At 43.4% G+C, this 16,550-nt stretch overlaps 1 protein-coding gene across 1 annotated transcript in view; it reads right to left on the bottom strand.

Moving 5' to 3' along the window:
* The window catches only part of ALK (ALK receptor tyrosine kinase), a 1,279,208-nt gene that overhangs the window by 556,872 nt on the left and 705,786 nt on the right, over nucleotides 1-16,550 (bottom strand). Inside the window, exon 4 of the mRNA XM_073671793.1 lies at nucleotides 2,434-2,632. Coding sequence (XP_073527894.1) covers nucleotides 2,434-2,632 — 199 coding nt within the window. The remainder of the gene's footprint in view (nucleotides 1-2,433; nucleotides 2,633-16,550) is intronic.

The raw sequence follows: 16,550 nt of genomic DNA on the forward strand, positions 1-16,550 counted from the left end.
CTTCATGGAGGAGGAGAAGAAACTCTACATTATGTAGGGTGAAGAAGCTTCAAGCTTCCTTGAATTTATAGAAAGATAGATAATAGATAGACACATGGATGTTCAAATAGATGTGAGTTTGTTCTTGAGATCAGATATCTCTGCCGACGTCTAGCAGACAATGGTGTCCTCTCATTGACTTTTCTGTCCCCCTCATTGCGGTGACGTCTTTCCACGATATACGGATATACATGGAACGTTCCATTTTATAGATGAAGCGCGGGGTTATAACTCACATTTTTTGCTTTCTCCAAAGTTGCTTCCATCAGCCGTTTCACTGAAGAAATCTTACAGAAGTATCAGGATATATTTCCATTTCATACGCTACATCAAAATACATTTTTTATGATTTGTCGGGAGACCAGCACCAAACTTATTACCAGATGCTTATTTCCGAGCGGTAAATCTGCTACCTTTGTGATAATAGCTCAGAAGATTATATATTTTACTGGATTCCACATTAAATATTACAGCTCGCACTAAACTAACATTTAGAGCAGAACTAAATAAATATGTTGATTACATCATAATTCAGTCCAGAATCCTCTCACTGCATCATAAACTTATCAAGGACTCGAAGCAGAAAAGCCCAAAGCGGTGTTATAATGTCTGGCAAATACAACCCAGGCTGTCAGATCCATATATGTCTTAGTCTGGGTGTAAGATATATAAAACATAATCATCCAGTAATCATGCAGCGCGGCAACTGACTTTCCTACATGAAATGATCAGTTTCTAATTTTCATCTGCGTTAAGCCAATCTGTAAACAGAACAGCTGCAGCTTTCTCCTCCCCTACCCCAGCAAGAAGTCCCAGCAGTTGGTTAAGAGAGCAGCCTCAGCCTCATCATCGCTCGTTCAGCAGAAAGTCCCTTTGAAGTGAATCAATTTTGCCTTCAGTTCCGCAAACAGACTTACCAGAAGCCAAATTTTCTGCATCTTGATTCACTCGATGACGCTGCCATTTTGCCTAATTGTTTTGAGGGTCGGAAAGGAGTTAAAAAAAACAAAAACAAACATTAAACTTGCCCTCCTTCACCTGTCCTGGTGCTACAGCTTCCCACCTCGTCCTTCGCTCACTCACTTCTTCATTCCGGCTTCGGTCTTCTCCTCCTGCTTCAACCGGCACTGACTAGGCTCCAGGTACTTTCATGGCGTTTGCAGGTCATGTCCATGTCATGAGCTTGGGTCAGGTCTAGTAAGTGCCAAAGTGTGAAGACAACTGAAGATGGGAGAGAAGACCGGAGTCGGGGGAAGGAAGCGAGCTAGCAGAGGAGTGAATGGGGAGCTGCAGCGCCAGAACAGGTGAGCGGTGAGGTGAGTATAATATTTTTTAAACCCTCCAATTATTATGCTCTGGAGTCTGGAGAACATAATAAAGAGCCCTTCCTTGCAATTTGACTCACCCCAAATAAACTCTAGGCAAATTTAGTTGGGTCAGATTTGCTCATCTCCAGCAGCTGCAGCTTTCTCTTCCCCTCTCACAGTAGGAAGTCCCAGCACAGGCTCCAATTAGACACTGAGCAACGTGTAACAAAACTCATTCCTTTTTTATTGGTGGACACTTCTCTTTCCCATTCTCCAACATCTAATTTTTTTACAGGATTATAGAAATAGGTGAATCTTTTTGAAACAAATGATATTTGTCTTAAATTTCACCAGAAATTTAGATTTGACAGAATCTTATTTTTTTGTCATTCTTTGCAAGATTCACAAGAATTTGAAAACACTCAAAAAAAAAAAACCAACAGCTACCACCATAATCTTTTCGGCCCGGTCTTCAGTCACAAGAGGCCAGTCATCTTCACGCCACAGATCCCATCAGGTCTTCACTGCCTCCAGCGCCCAATAAGCTTTGCAACGTCATGGGGCTGCGACCTAATACACGCTCTACCGATGCAAGACCTAGTAGATGCCTAGGATGCCTAGGACCCAATGGGACTCGTAGCATAAAAAGACTGGCGGCCAGTGAATGAAGACTTGACCAGAACAACCAAGTGGTGAGCTACATGAATAAGGTAAGGGACAGGGAGAAGAGAGTATTCATTTTTTTTTTATCCTTATATTATTAGACCCCCAGAACATTATGAACCACATTACATTTGAACCAAATAAATCTGATGGACAAATTCGAGTGAACTGCCAAATATAAATCTTCTCCGATTGAGCCAACACTGAGGAGCCGACGGTTTGGTGGAACCTGAGGCAAAGAGTAGATACATGACTACATGATCTAGTATAGACAACTGAATGTCTCCATAATGTCCCAGACGACCCCTCCTGTTACCCTACTGGATGTACTGGATGTAGAAGCCATTGTTCCATGAACCATTGGATACAATATGTCAGGTGATTGCTACATTTCATTCACAGCAGTTACAATAACGTAACTCACCGGCTTCTTTCTGGTGTCCTAGGAGCCTCCATGGAGTAAATCACCACATTGTCCGGATGAAGTCGTAGAGAATATTTCCCATTTCTCTGCAGGTAAACAGCCATCTCCACCCTACAGTTTGGATTGTTACTCCTCAGCCATGGACTCACCACGGTGGGACTTTGACCTCCATGTGATGTGAAGAAGAACAAAAAGTTCCCTAGAAAATAGAGGCAATAAAATACGTGTCATCCAAAGCTGATTTTTTTTTTTTAGTTGATGGAAAAGGTTTTACATATCATGATTCCATAGGCGAAGTATGTCCTCCCTTAACTTTCCTCTTAGTTATAGATATCCCGAGATGAGTCCTCTTTGATGACAGACATGAAAAATAAACATGATTTTTTCGATACTCTGTCAGGAGTTTTTCATGCTGTATGTGTCTATATGTGGCCACCCAGTGGTTGTGATGTAATTTGCAGGCTGCCAAGGAGTTTTGCTAGTCCTCCAAAATGTATTGACTTTATATTGTGAGAAATTGGTGTTCTTTCAGGATTTGGACACTTTCGGGGACATTTTTTTTAAATTTAATGCTTGCATTCTGTTCTGTAAGTGCGGGTTCCAGCGGTCAACCCCCACTACTGTCTAAGTTATCATATATCATGATGATGAGTGATAACATCATTTCACCAGACAACCCCTGTAAGGAAATATGTGGAAAGGTGGAGACATCTGCATGTACTGTATATACAGTGGCAAACACCGGAGCCTTTGGTCACAAGGAAAGCTCAAGCTTGATAAGAACAGAACCGAACTGGGGCCTTTCTGATGAAACCCGCTGGTATTACATTATTACAGTACTTAAAAGCACAAAAATGGCTGAAGGGTGTGAATACTTTTTATATGGTATATTTTTTATTTTTTTATATTTCTGTGACACTGATGACTTCCTGGCTACCTCAATGGTGATTCCAAACTTACAGGTCACCGGATCACCGGGACCAGGGTGTTTCATTCTTGATTTGATTGTGGCAATGAAGCTTTTAAAGGAATTGTCCTATATTCACATCTGTAGATAGGTGATAGGTTGCTGATCTCCGGGTGTCCCTCTGTTAGGCTGTAACGACTCTCCTTGTGGAGAGAGACATGCCGGGCGTGCCAATGTAAGCAGGCTTATAGGCCATACAATGCTCCTCTGGGAAATTAAATATGTAAATAGCCGCTTCAGAAAGGAAGAGGGCCTAAACTAGAGCGCCACCTATTGGAACTAGCTATCTTAAAAATCAATATTGACCCTTTAACGAGCCTTGCCATATGACTTAGGATAAAAGATAAACCAGAATCTGTATTTGCAGACACGTGTTTCGGGGTGTTGCCACTCATCGGTACAAAGCATGAGAGCTAATTTGGCTGTATGAGAGGCTTCCGAACGGAGGGTGACATGCCTGACGTGGTAGTGTAAGGAGGCTTATAAGCCTTGCATGCTCCTCTCTGAAATTAAAATTGTCTGCAAATTGAGATTCTGGTTTGTATAAAGGGTCGATAGTGACTTCTAGGATTGCTGCATCCAATAAGTGACATCAAGTTCTCTTCCTCTCTGAAGAGGCAATTTGCATATCTGTTAGGATCAGCCTGTATCACAAAAGTGGGGGTCCTCTATACCCCAATTAAAAAGTGTTGCCGAGAATAGTCTATGAGATGGATGGAGAAAATCAAGTGCCGACATCGGATATTTCTATCAGTCCCATACATGTCTCCATTTATAAGGAAAACACCAGACCCTTATACTTGTGAATGGTGGTGGTCCCAGTGGTAGGAGACCCATCATTCATCAACTTATCACCCATCTATATCCAATATATGATCAATAGTGATTCGGAGACAACCCCTTTAACTGTCAGGATCAACTTTTCTCTGATACCGTTATCTTGATATAAAATAGTGAAGGTGTCCGATCTATCTCTAGCCTTTCACTTACAATTATGTCAAGGTGAGTGTTAATAATAATGATGGTAGTCCAGAGCGGCATTCATAATTCTGCTGATTGTTACTGGAGCCATCAACAAGCTTGATGGCACACACCCCTTGTTAGCTGGACTCCTGTTATAACATGGGAGAAATGTTGACGGGTACTGAACTTGAAGTTAAGCCTTTATAAGAGGTAAATGTGGACATTGTACAGACACCAAGCAAGAGGAAATACTTAGAGATCTGAGCTTACGTTTTGCAGAATTGTAAATGCAGCTGTGGAGATGAATGTCCTGTAATAGTGGCTATCTATGTATAAATGGTAATACAGTGTATAAAAATTAGGCTACATTGTAAATGATGATTCTAGGCAGATGTCATTTATCTCCATAGCCGGTGGAAATGACCCTCCTGTGCCTGCGATCAGTTTGCGGGGAGTGGAATGCCAGCGGTATATTCCAAGGCTTCTGTGTCGAATGTAAAGAGATTGGGCTCACAAATCTTCACTGTATTTAGAGGCTGCTCAGCCAGGTGGATAATATAACCATCTTACTGCAAATCACCAGCTAAGTGAGCAGCTAATCCAAGCTGAAAATCCTGGCTCCTAGAATTGTGAGCGTGTGCACGGCCAAGTGTGAGCGTGTGCACGGCTGAGTGCGAACGTGTGCACGGCCAAGTGTGAGCGTGTGCATGGCCAAGTGCTAGCGTGTGCACCGCCAAGAGCGAGCGTGTGCACCGCCAGGTGCGAGCATGAGCACTGCCAAGAGCGAGCGTGTGCACCGCCAGGTGCGAGCATGAGCACTGCTAAGTGTGAGCGTGTGCACGGCCAAGTGCGAGCGTGTGCACGGTCAAGAGCAAGCATGTGCACGGCCAATAGCGAGCGTGTGCACCGCCAAGAGCGAGCGTGTGCACCGCCAAGAGCGAGCGTGTGCACTGCCAAGAGCAAGCATGTGCACGGCCAAGAGCAAGCATGTGCACGACCAAGTGCGAGCGTGTGCACCGCCAAGAGCGAGCGTGTGCACGGCCAAGAGCAAGCATGTGCACGGCCAAGTGCGAGCGTGTGCACTGCCAAGTGCGAGCGTGTGCACCGTCAAGAGCGAGCGTGTGCATCGCCAGGTGCGAGCATGTGCACTGCCAAGTGTGAGCGTATGCACGGCGAAGTGTGAGCGTGTGCACGGCCAAGAGCGATCGTGTGCACCGCCAGGTGCGAGCGTGTGCACGGCCAAGTGCGAGAGTGGGCACTGCCAAGTGCGAGTATGTGCACCGTGCGCTGCGATAAAATAGGTGCTGATTTACAAGGCGGCTTGTGCAGGACGGAGAGGGATCATTTCACTTGAGTTGAAGTGAAACTTTACATCAGACGGTTGTATTTTTGATGACATTATTTTGGGGGTTGAATTCAATTTTTTTCATTTTTTTCCTTTGGAAGGGGTCATATTGCGGGAGGGGGCAAAGGGAGGACAGAAAAAATCCCTCTCCCGCTGTCTAACCCCCTAAATGCCACTGTCACTATTGAGCGCAGCATCTAAGGGATTGAACGCCGGTGAGTGCTATAATAGGTGCTGAGATTATCCCAGAGTGTCCGCTATAATATACAGCTGGTTCCCACTGCCGATAGCTCCTGACTGTTAGAGCAGAGTGTCCGCTATAATATACAGCTGGTGCCCACTGCCAATAGCTCCTGATACAGCAGAGTGTCCGCTATAATATACAGCTGGTGCCCACTGCCGATAGCTCCTGACTGATACAGCAGAGTGTCCGCTATAATATACAGCTGGTGCCCACTGCCAATAGCTCCTGATACAGCAGAGTGTCCGCTATAATATACAGCTGGTGCCCACTGCCGATAGCTCCTGACTGATACAGCAGAGTGTCCGCTATAATATACAGCTGGTGCCCACTGCCGATAGCTCCTGACTGTTACAGCAGAGTGTCCGCTATAATATACAGCTGGTGCCCACTGCCAATAGCTCCTGACTGTTACAGCAGAGTGTCCGCTATAATATACAGCTGGTGCCCACTGCCAATAGCTCCTGATACAGCAGAGTGTCCGCTATAATATACAGCTGGTGCCCACTGCCAATAGCTCCTGACTGTTAGAGCAGAGTGTCCGCTATAATATACAGCTGGTGCCCACTGCCAATAGCTCCTGACTGTTACAGCAGAGTGTCCGCTATAATATACAGCTGGTGCCCACTGCCAATAGCTCCTGACTGTTACAGCAGAGTGTCCGCTATAATATACAGCTGGTGCCCACTGCCAATAGCTCCTGATACAGCAGAGTGTCCGCTATAATATACAGCTGGTGCCCACTGCCAATAGCTCCTGATACAGCAGAGTGTCCGCTATAATATACAGCTGGTGCCCACTGCCGATAGCTCCTGATGTTACAGCAGAGTGTCCGCTATAATATACAGCTGGTGCCCACTGCCAATAGCTCCTGATACAGCAGAGTGTCCGCTATAATATACAGCTGGTGCCCACTGCCGATAGCTCCTGATGTTACAGCAGAGTGTCCGCTATAATATACAGCTGGTGCCCACTGCCAATAGCTCCTGACTGTTACAGCAGAGTGTCCGCTATAATATACAGCTGGTGCCCACTGCCAATAGCTCCTGACTGTTACAGCAGAGTGTCCGCTATAATATACAGCTGGTGCCCACTGCCAATAGCTCCTGACTGTTACAGCAGAGTGTCCGCTATAATATACAGCTGGTGCCCACTGCCAATAGCTCCTGATACAGCAGAGTGTCCGCTATAATATACAGCTGGTGCCCACTGCCAATAGCTCCTGACTGTTACAGCAGAGTGTCCGATATAATATACAGCTGGTGCCCACTGCCGACAGCTCCTGACTATCGGGCTATTCTGAACACGGCGATACCAAATTTGCGTGGTTTTGAATTTTTGTTGTTGTTTTATTTTGAATGGAGTGAATGGGGAGTGATTTAAACTTATTTTTTACATTTTTTTAATATTTTTAAAACATTTTTTTTACTTTTTACTTGCTTCAATAGTCTCCATGGGAGACTAGAAGCTGCGATCATCTGATCGCCTGTGTGTAGCAAAACGCTCACTGGCAATGGGCGCTGAATGCTGGGCGGTGTTCATAGCCTCCCGGCAATGACAACCATCAGAGATTGACAGTGGCGTTTAACATGTTAACAGCCGTGGCTGGATTGCGATTTCTGCCGCGACTGTTAGGGGCACATGACAGCTGTACAGATCAGCTGTCATGTGCCCGGTAACATGCGGGCTCAGTGTCGGAGCCTGCATGGAGTGCAGGGATACCACCTTGGACTCACTCATACGTTCAAGGTGGGAAAGGGGTTAAAGGGAACCTGTCGCCAGGTTTTACCAATATAAACTACGGCCACCACCTTTAATACCTCTTTAATAGTATTCTAGCAAGATGTATATAAATTCCAAATGCCCTCTGCATAGTCCAAAAAATACCTTTTATGATCCTTCTATACCATACATGTCAAACTCTGGCTCGTGGGCCAAATCTCGCCCACAGGCTGATTATATTTGGCCCGTGACATCAGAACCACCACCCTATGTGGGGTCATTATTCTGTTGGAGGACCATGTGTGGCCCATTATACTGTATATAAGGCAATGTGGGGCCCATTATACTGTATGGAGGACTATTTATATGCTATTGGGAGCATTCTGTATGGAGGACTATGGAGGACTATGTGGAGCCCATTCTGTTTGGAGGACTATGTGGGGCCATTATACTGTATGGAGGACTATGTGGGGCCCATTATACTGTATGAAGGACTATGTGGGGCCCATTATACTGTATGGAGGACTATGTGGGGCCATTATACTGTATGGAGCACTATGTGGGGCCATTATACTGTATGGAGGACAACGTGGGGCCATTATACTCTATGTAGGACTGTGTGGGGCCCATTATTCTGTATAGAGGACTATGGTGGGCCCATTATACTGTATGGAGGACTATGTGGGGCCCATTATACTGTATGGAGGACTATGTGGGGCCATTATTCTGTATGGAGGACTATGTGGGCCCATTATTCTGTATGGAGGACTATGTGGGGCCCATTATACTGTATGGAGGACTATGTGAGGTCCATTATACTGTATGGAGGACTATGTGGGGCCCATTATACTGTATGGAGGACTATGTGGGGCCATTATACTATATGGAGGACTATGGTGGGCCCATTATACTGTATGGAGGACTATGTGGGGCCCATTATACTGTATGAAGGACTATGTGGGGCCCATTATACTGTATGGAGGACTATGTGGGGCCATTATACTGTATGGAGCACTATGTGGGGCCATTATACTGTATGGAGGACAACGTGGGGCCATTATACTCTATGTAGGACTGTGTGGGGCCCATTATTCTGTATAGAGGACTATGGTGGGCCCATTATACTGTATGGAGGACTATGTGGGGCCCATTATACTGTATGGAGGACTATGTGGGGCCATTATTCTGTATGGAGGACTATGTGGGGCCCATTATTCTGTATGGAGGACTATGTGGGGCCCATTATACTGTATGGAGGACTATGTGAGGTCCATTATACTGTATGGAGGACTATGTGGGGCCCATTATACTGTATGGAGGACTATGTGGGGCCATTATACTATATGGAGGACTATGGTGGGCCCATTATACTGTATGGAGGACTATGTGGGGCCATTATTCTGTATGTAGGACTATGCGGGGCCCATTATTCTGTATGGAGGACTATGTGGGGCCCATTATTCTGTATGGAGGACAATTTGGAGCCATTATTCTGTATAGAGGACAATGTGGAGCCATTATTCTGTATGGAGGACTATGTGGGGCCCATTATTCTGTATGGAGGACTATTTGAAGCCATTGTTCTGTATAGAGGACTATGTGGAGCCATTATTCTGTATGGAGGACTATGTGGGGCCCATTATTCTGTATGGAGGACTATGTGGGGCCATTATACTGTATGGAGGACTATGTGGGGCCCATTATTCTGCATGGAGGACTATGTGGGGCCATTATACTGTATGGAGGACTATGTGGGGCCCATTCTACTGTATGGAGGACTATGTGGGGCCCATTCTACTGTATGGAGGACTATGTGAGACCATTATACTGTTGGAGCACTATGTGGGGCCCATTATACTGTATGGAGGACTATGTGGGCCCATTATTCTGTATGGAGGACTATGTGAGACTCATTATTCTATATGGAGGACTATGTGGGGCCCATTATACTGTATGGAGGACTATGTGGGCCCCATTTTTCTGTATGGAGGACTATGTGAGACTCATTTTTCTATATGGAGGACTATGGGCCCATTATACTGCATGAAGGAATTTGTGGCGCCCATTATACTGTATGGAGGAATTTGTGGTGCCCATTATACTGTATGGAGGACTATGTGAGACCCATTATTCTGTATGGAGGACTATGTGAGCTCATTATTTTGTATGGAGGACTGTGTAGAGCCCATAATACTCTATGGAGAACTATGTAGGGCCCATTATACTGTATGGAGGACTATGTGGGGCCCATTATACTGTATGGGGGACTATGTGAGGCCTATTATTCTGTATGGAGGACTATGTGGGGCCCATTATTCTGTATGGAGGACAATGTGAGCCCATTATTCTGTATGGAGGACTATGTGGGGCCCATTATTCTGTATGGAGGACTGTGTAGAGCCCATAATACTCTATTGAGAACTATGTGGGGCCATTATTCTATATGGGGGACTATGTGGGCCCATTATTCAGTATGGAGGACTATGTGAGACTCATTATTCTGTATGGAGGACTATGTGGGGCCATTATTCTGTATGGAGGACTATGTGGGGCCATTATTCTGGATGGAGGACTATGTGGGGCCATTATTCTGGATGGAGGACTATTTGGGGCCATTATACTGTATGGAGGAATTTGTGGCGCCCATTATACTGTATGGAGGAATTTGTGGCACCCATTATACTGTATGGAGGACTATGTGGGGCCCATTATTCTGTATGGAGGACTGTGTAGGGCCCATAATACTCTATGGAGAACTATGTGGGGCCATTATTCTGTATGGAGGACTATGTGAGACTCATTTTTCTATATGGAGGACTATGGGCCCATTATACTGCATGGAGGAATTTGTGGCGCCCATTATACTGTATGGAGGAATTTGTGGTGCCCATTATACTGTATGGAGGACTATGTGAGATCATTATTCTGTATGGAGGACTGTGTAGAGCCAATAATACTCTATGGAGAATTATGTAGGGCTCATTACACTGTATGGAGGACTATGTGGAGCCCATTATTCTGTATGGAGGACTATGTGGGGCCCATTATTCTGTATGGAGAACTATGTGAGCCCATTATTCTGTATGGAGGACTATGTGGGGCCCATTATTCTGTATGGAGGACTGTGTAGAGCCCATAATACTCTATGGAGAACTATGTGGGGCCATTATTCTATATGGAGGACTATGTGGGCCCATTATTCAGTATGGAGGACTATGTGAGACTCATTATTCTGTATGGAGGACTATGTGGGGCCATTATTCAGGATGAAGGACTATGTGGGGCCATTATTCTGGATGGAGGACTATGTGGGGCCAGTATTCTGTATGGAGGAATATGTGGGGCCATTATACTGTATGGAGGAATTTGTGGCACCCATTATACTGTATGGAGGACTATGTGGGTCCCATTATTCTGTATGGAGGACTGTGTAGGGCCCATAATAATCTATGGAGAACTACGTGGGGCCATTATTCTGTATGGAGGACTATGTGAGTCTCATTATTCTATATGGAGGACTATGTGGGGCCCATTATTCTGTATGGAGGACTATGTGGGGCCATTATACTGTATGGAGGACTATGTGGGGCCATTATTCTGTATGGAGGACTATGTGGGGCCATTATTCTGTATGGAGGACTATGTGGGGCCATTAGTCTTTATGGAAGACTATGTTGGACCCATTATTCTTTATGGAGGACTATGTGAGACTCATTATTCTATATGGAGGACTATGGGCCCATTATACTGTATGGAGGAATGTGTGGCGCCCATTATATTGTATGGAGGAATTTGTGGCGCCCATTATACTGTATGGAGGACTATGTGGGACCCATTATTCTGTATGGAGGACTATGTGAGCCCATTATTCTGTATGGAGGACTATGTGGGGCCCATAATTCTGTATGGAGGACTGTGTAGGACCCTTAATACTCTATGGAGAATTATGTGGGGCCCATTATACTGTATGGAGAACTATGTGAGGCCCATTATTCTGTATGTAGAACTATGTGGGACCCCATTATTCTGTATGGAGGACTATGTGGGGCCCATTATACAGTACGGAGAACTATGTGGGGCCATTATTCTGTATGGAGCACAATATGGGGTGCATTATACTGTATGGACGACTATGTGGACCCATTATAATGTATGGGGGACTATATGGGGCCCATTATTCTGTATGGAGGACTGTGTAGGGCCCATAATACTCTATGGAGAACTATGTGGGGCCATTATTCTGTATGGAGGACTATGTGAGACTCATTTTTCTATATGGAGGACTATGGGCCCATTATACTGCATGGAGGAATTTGTGGCGCCCATTATGCTGTATGGAGGAATTTGTGGTGCCCATTATACTGTATGGAGGACTATGTGAGATCATTATTCTGTATGGAGGACTGTGTAGAGCCCATAATACTCTATGGAGAACTATGTAGGGCTCATTATACTGTATGGAGGACTATGTGGAGCCCATTATTCTGTATGGAGGACTATGTGGGGCCCATTATTCTGTATGGAGAACTATGTGAGCCCATTATTCTGTATGGAGGACTATGTGGGGCCCATTATTCTGTATGGAGGACTGTGTAGAGCCCATAATACTCTATGGAGAACTATGTGGGGCCATTATTCTATATGGAGGACTATGTGGTCCCATTATTCAGTATGGAGGACTATGTGAGACTCATTATTCTGTATGGAGGACTATGTGGGGCCATTATTCAGGATGAAGGACTATGTGGGGCCATTATTCTGGATGGAGGACTATGTGGGGCCAGTATTCTGTATGGAGGAATATGTGGGGCCATTATACTGTATGGAGGAATTTGTGGCACCCATTATACTGTATGGAGGACTATGTGGGGCCCATTATTCTGTATGAAGGACTGTGTAGGGCCCATAATAATCTATGGAGAACTATGTGGGGCCATTATTCTGTATGGAGGACTATGTGAGTCTCATTATTCTATGTGGAGGACTATGTGGGGCCCATTATTCTGTATGGAGGACTATGTCGGGCCATTATACTGTATGGAGGACTATGTGGGGCCATTATTCTGTATGGAGGACTATGTGGGGCCATTATTCTGTATGGAGGACTATGTGGGGCCATTAGTCTTTATGGAAGACTATGTTGGACCCATTATTCTTTATGGAGGACTATGTGAGACTCATTATTCTATATGGAGGACTATGGGCCCATTATACTGTATGGAGGAATGTGTGGCGCCCATTATACTGTATAGAGGAATTTGTGGCGCCCATTATACTGTATGGAGAACTATGTGGGACCCATTATTCTGTATGGAGGACTATGTGAGCCCATTATTCTGTATGGAGGACTATGTGGGGCCCATAATTCTGTATGGAGGACTGTATAGGACCCTTAATACTCTATGGAGAATTATGTGGGGCCCATTATACTGTATGGAGAACTATGTGAGGCCCATTATTCTGTATGTAGAACTATGTGGGACCCCATTATTCTGTATGGAGCACTATGTGGGGCCCATTATACTGTACGGAGAACTATGTGGGGCCATTATTCTGTATGGAGCACAATATGGGGTGCATTATACTGTATGGACGACTATGTGGACCCATTATATTGTATGGGGGACTATATGGGGCCCATTATTCTGTATGGAGGACAAAATATAGCATTATAAAAGCTATATTTTGGGCTATGCAGAAGGGTGGGGATTATATACATCTTGCTAGAATATTGTAAAATAGGCATTAAAGGTGGTGGCCGTAGTTTATATTGAGAAAACCTGGTGACCGGTTCCCCTTTAGTGTTCAGCAAATTATAACTATAACAGAATCTACAGCTGGACCACAAGAGGAATCCAAAAACGTTTGTGGTCATATGACTATTAAAGTACACCCGTCCTTTGACACAAAAACTGTAGAAAAGCATGGATTTTCTATGCCCATAGTTCCCAACAACTGATTAAGGCTGCTTTTGATGCATATACCAAGTTTGATATGTCTAGAAACTGTCCCACTGCTCTGTGACTTGCCATCCCTTTTTTTTCAGTGGTTGTTTTTTGTCTGCATTCTACCAGCAATATAGGTGCTGGAACTTCCTTGTATTAACTTCCCAGCATGCACTTCTCCTTCAATTGTCCAGTGAGATGCCTGCCCTATTACTATTTACTTACTTAATTAAAGAAGGGTATATCATCATTTTGTTTCCATCTTAGGTTTTGACTGTGAAATGGCCACAGTGTGAACAAGCTCCTATGCGTTGCATGTATACCAACTTATACTCCGGCTCAGTTTTTTGGTTTTGTTCCAAAACAATAAACAGCTTTTGTTAAAGACCTAAAGAGGGGCCCATATACTATTCCTGCACAAAGGGGCTCTTCTGTCTGTGTGCGTCATTGTCGGTATCCATTGCTTCTCAAAGGAAGTTGTGCTCCTTGAACATCTGAATATGTATTATTTTTTTTAATGGGTTTAACAATCATTACATTATATTTTAAACACATTAATTGCAAGGTCTACACTGCAAATCGAACTTGTGAGTGGTAAGATTTTTTATTCTTTTATTATTGTTTTTAGAAATGTGAACATTTTTGTGGTAACAGTCGCTATATTTTTAATATCAGAGACTAAAGAAAAATTTAAGAACACTAAATATTTTTCACATGATTAATTTGCATAACAATGCACCAAATTGTGGACTTGTCTTTAGTGCAAGAGTTCAATGACGCCATTGGAAAAAATGCTAAAATGGGATTTTTGGATGATTATTTGTGGGGTTTAATGCATGGAGCCAAACCATTTGGCATGTGAAGGAATTGATAAGACTTTGTTACTATTGTTTTAATGAAAACTATTACTTATTTGGAGAAACTCCAAAGCAAGATTTGACTTAAGTCTAAAATCTAACTCCAGGTGATTCTTATGTAAATTACATTAAATTAATACTTCCAGAAGCACCATTTTAACTCCGTCTGATTACTGAACATGTAGATTAGAGGAGAAACCAAATTTGGCAATAGGTCACAGCTAAAATTATGTATTTGGAGCATATATCATATTAAGACATTGGTTTCTTCCAGAGAAAGTCAATTAAAAAAAAGTTTAATGTTTTCTAAAAAGTTAGAGTAGACATTCAAGGTACTATATAAGTTAATGTATGAATTAATGTATGCAGCAAAATATTTCTGATATATCTAAATAGAACACATAACAATATGACAAAAGGATGAACAATTTGAAGTAAAAAAAAATTAAATATCGTAAACATATTTAATACGATTGTCCTCAAACACTTAATAGGAGTTATATATTGATTTACATAACTATTCTCCAGTCTGTTATATACTGTAAGTCGCAGTCTTAATTATCAGTTTTCGTTATACATAGTGTCAAGATAAAACTATTAGGATATATGGACATCATATGGACATTGGGGGGTTTCTCACTTTTCCCCTTCTATTAACTAGAAATTTCTGATGGATCCCAGCTGTCCATATATTATTCTGTGATGAAGAGGAAATGTCTGGCTGAATGCAGCCTTGCTCGGCAAAATTCGGAAATGGTCATATTTGCTAGGAAAAATCTTCTAATGGATCATGGTTAACATATTTCAATACTTTGGATGTTACTAGTGTTGATCGAGCACTGAAATTCTCTCTCTCTCGTGATTCAAATGAGCTTCTTACCAGGACCCGACCACTGGAGAACCATGAGATACTCGCCACTGCTCGATACTCAATGAGGCACCCCGATGCTCATTTAGTTTTTTATTGTCATATGATGATACTTATGTATCTTCTAGAGATGGCAGGACTCTATCCATGGGCCTTTTTGGCATTGCCCTAATGCCCAAATCTTCAAACCTTGTGCAGAAGTATAGCACAGCTAAACTTCATCCAAACCAAGAAAGAAAATAAAGGCTTCACCAGGTCCATAACGCTTATTTGCTGGGCCCCATAGCAACATATTAATGACAAAGGGAGGGTCCACTTGGGTCTAGAAGTGGTGAAAAAGTACAGCTCTTTAAATTGATCACCAGGAGACTTCTGTAATCTAGAGATATGCTGTGCTGTCATATGTAGCCCTAAATATTCATTGTGTTGCCATATGTGCCCAAGGGACATACTGAGCCACCATATGTGCCCCATATCCATACTGAGCCATCATATAGTAAAACCTCTTATGGAAATATTGCGCCACCAATTGTTTTCCAGCGGTATAATGTGTCATCATATGTATTCCTAAAAATATACTGTCTACCAGAGATATACTGTCACCAAATTTGTCTACAGAATTGTCATGAATAATGATGTTCCTCAGCGCTGTGCTGTGAGCCATACATGCAACAAGATTTATACCGTGCCGCCATGTATGCCTCAAAGCTATGCCGTGCCACCATATGTGCCCCACCATTTTGCCATATGTACCCCTGTTCACTATATGTGCCCCAGCACTATACCATGTGCACCCTTAGAGATATATAATGTTGCCATAAGGCTCCAACATACTTTATAGACTGCAGCTCAAAATGTTTTGAGATCACAGATGCGCCTCCAAAACGGATAACCCATATATTTATACCATGTCGCACACATTTTTTAGAGGGTTGTCACACAGTTTTTGTAACATCTACTAAAAAAAAAGGAAATTTCCCCCAAACCATTATCTACAAAGTGTAAATTCTGCAATCAGGACGCGGGTCTGTGCTGCTCGGCTTTGTACCGAATGAACCATTTCTGTTGTCTATAAACATAATTTTGTACAGCTGGCATTGGCTTTGAACCAGGGATTCTGAATTTTCACATCAAATATGATGCTAAAACTACAGAGCAGTCAATTTCCTCCACTCCTGCATCGTCTGCCCATTCATGTGGGTAGAATAT

This window comes from Phyllobates terribilis, unplaced genomic scaffold (genome assembly GCF_046119375.1).
Source record: "Phyllobates terribilis strain yellow unplaced genomic scaffold, ASM4611937v1 Scaffold_3__8_contigs__length_932513732, whole genome shotgun sequence".
In the NCBI taxonomy this organism is placed as follows: domain Eukaryota; kingdom Metazoa; phylum Chordata; class Amphibia; order Anura; family Dendrobatidae; genus Phyllobates; species Phyllobates terribilis.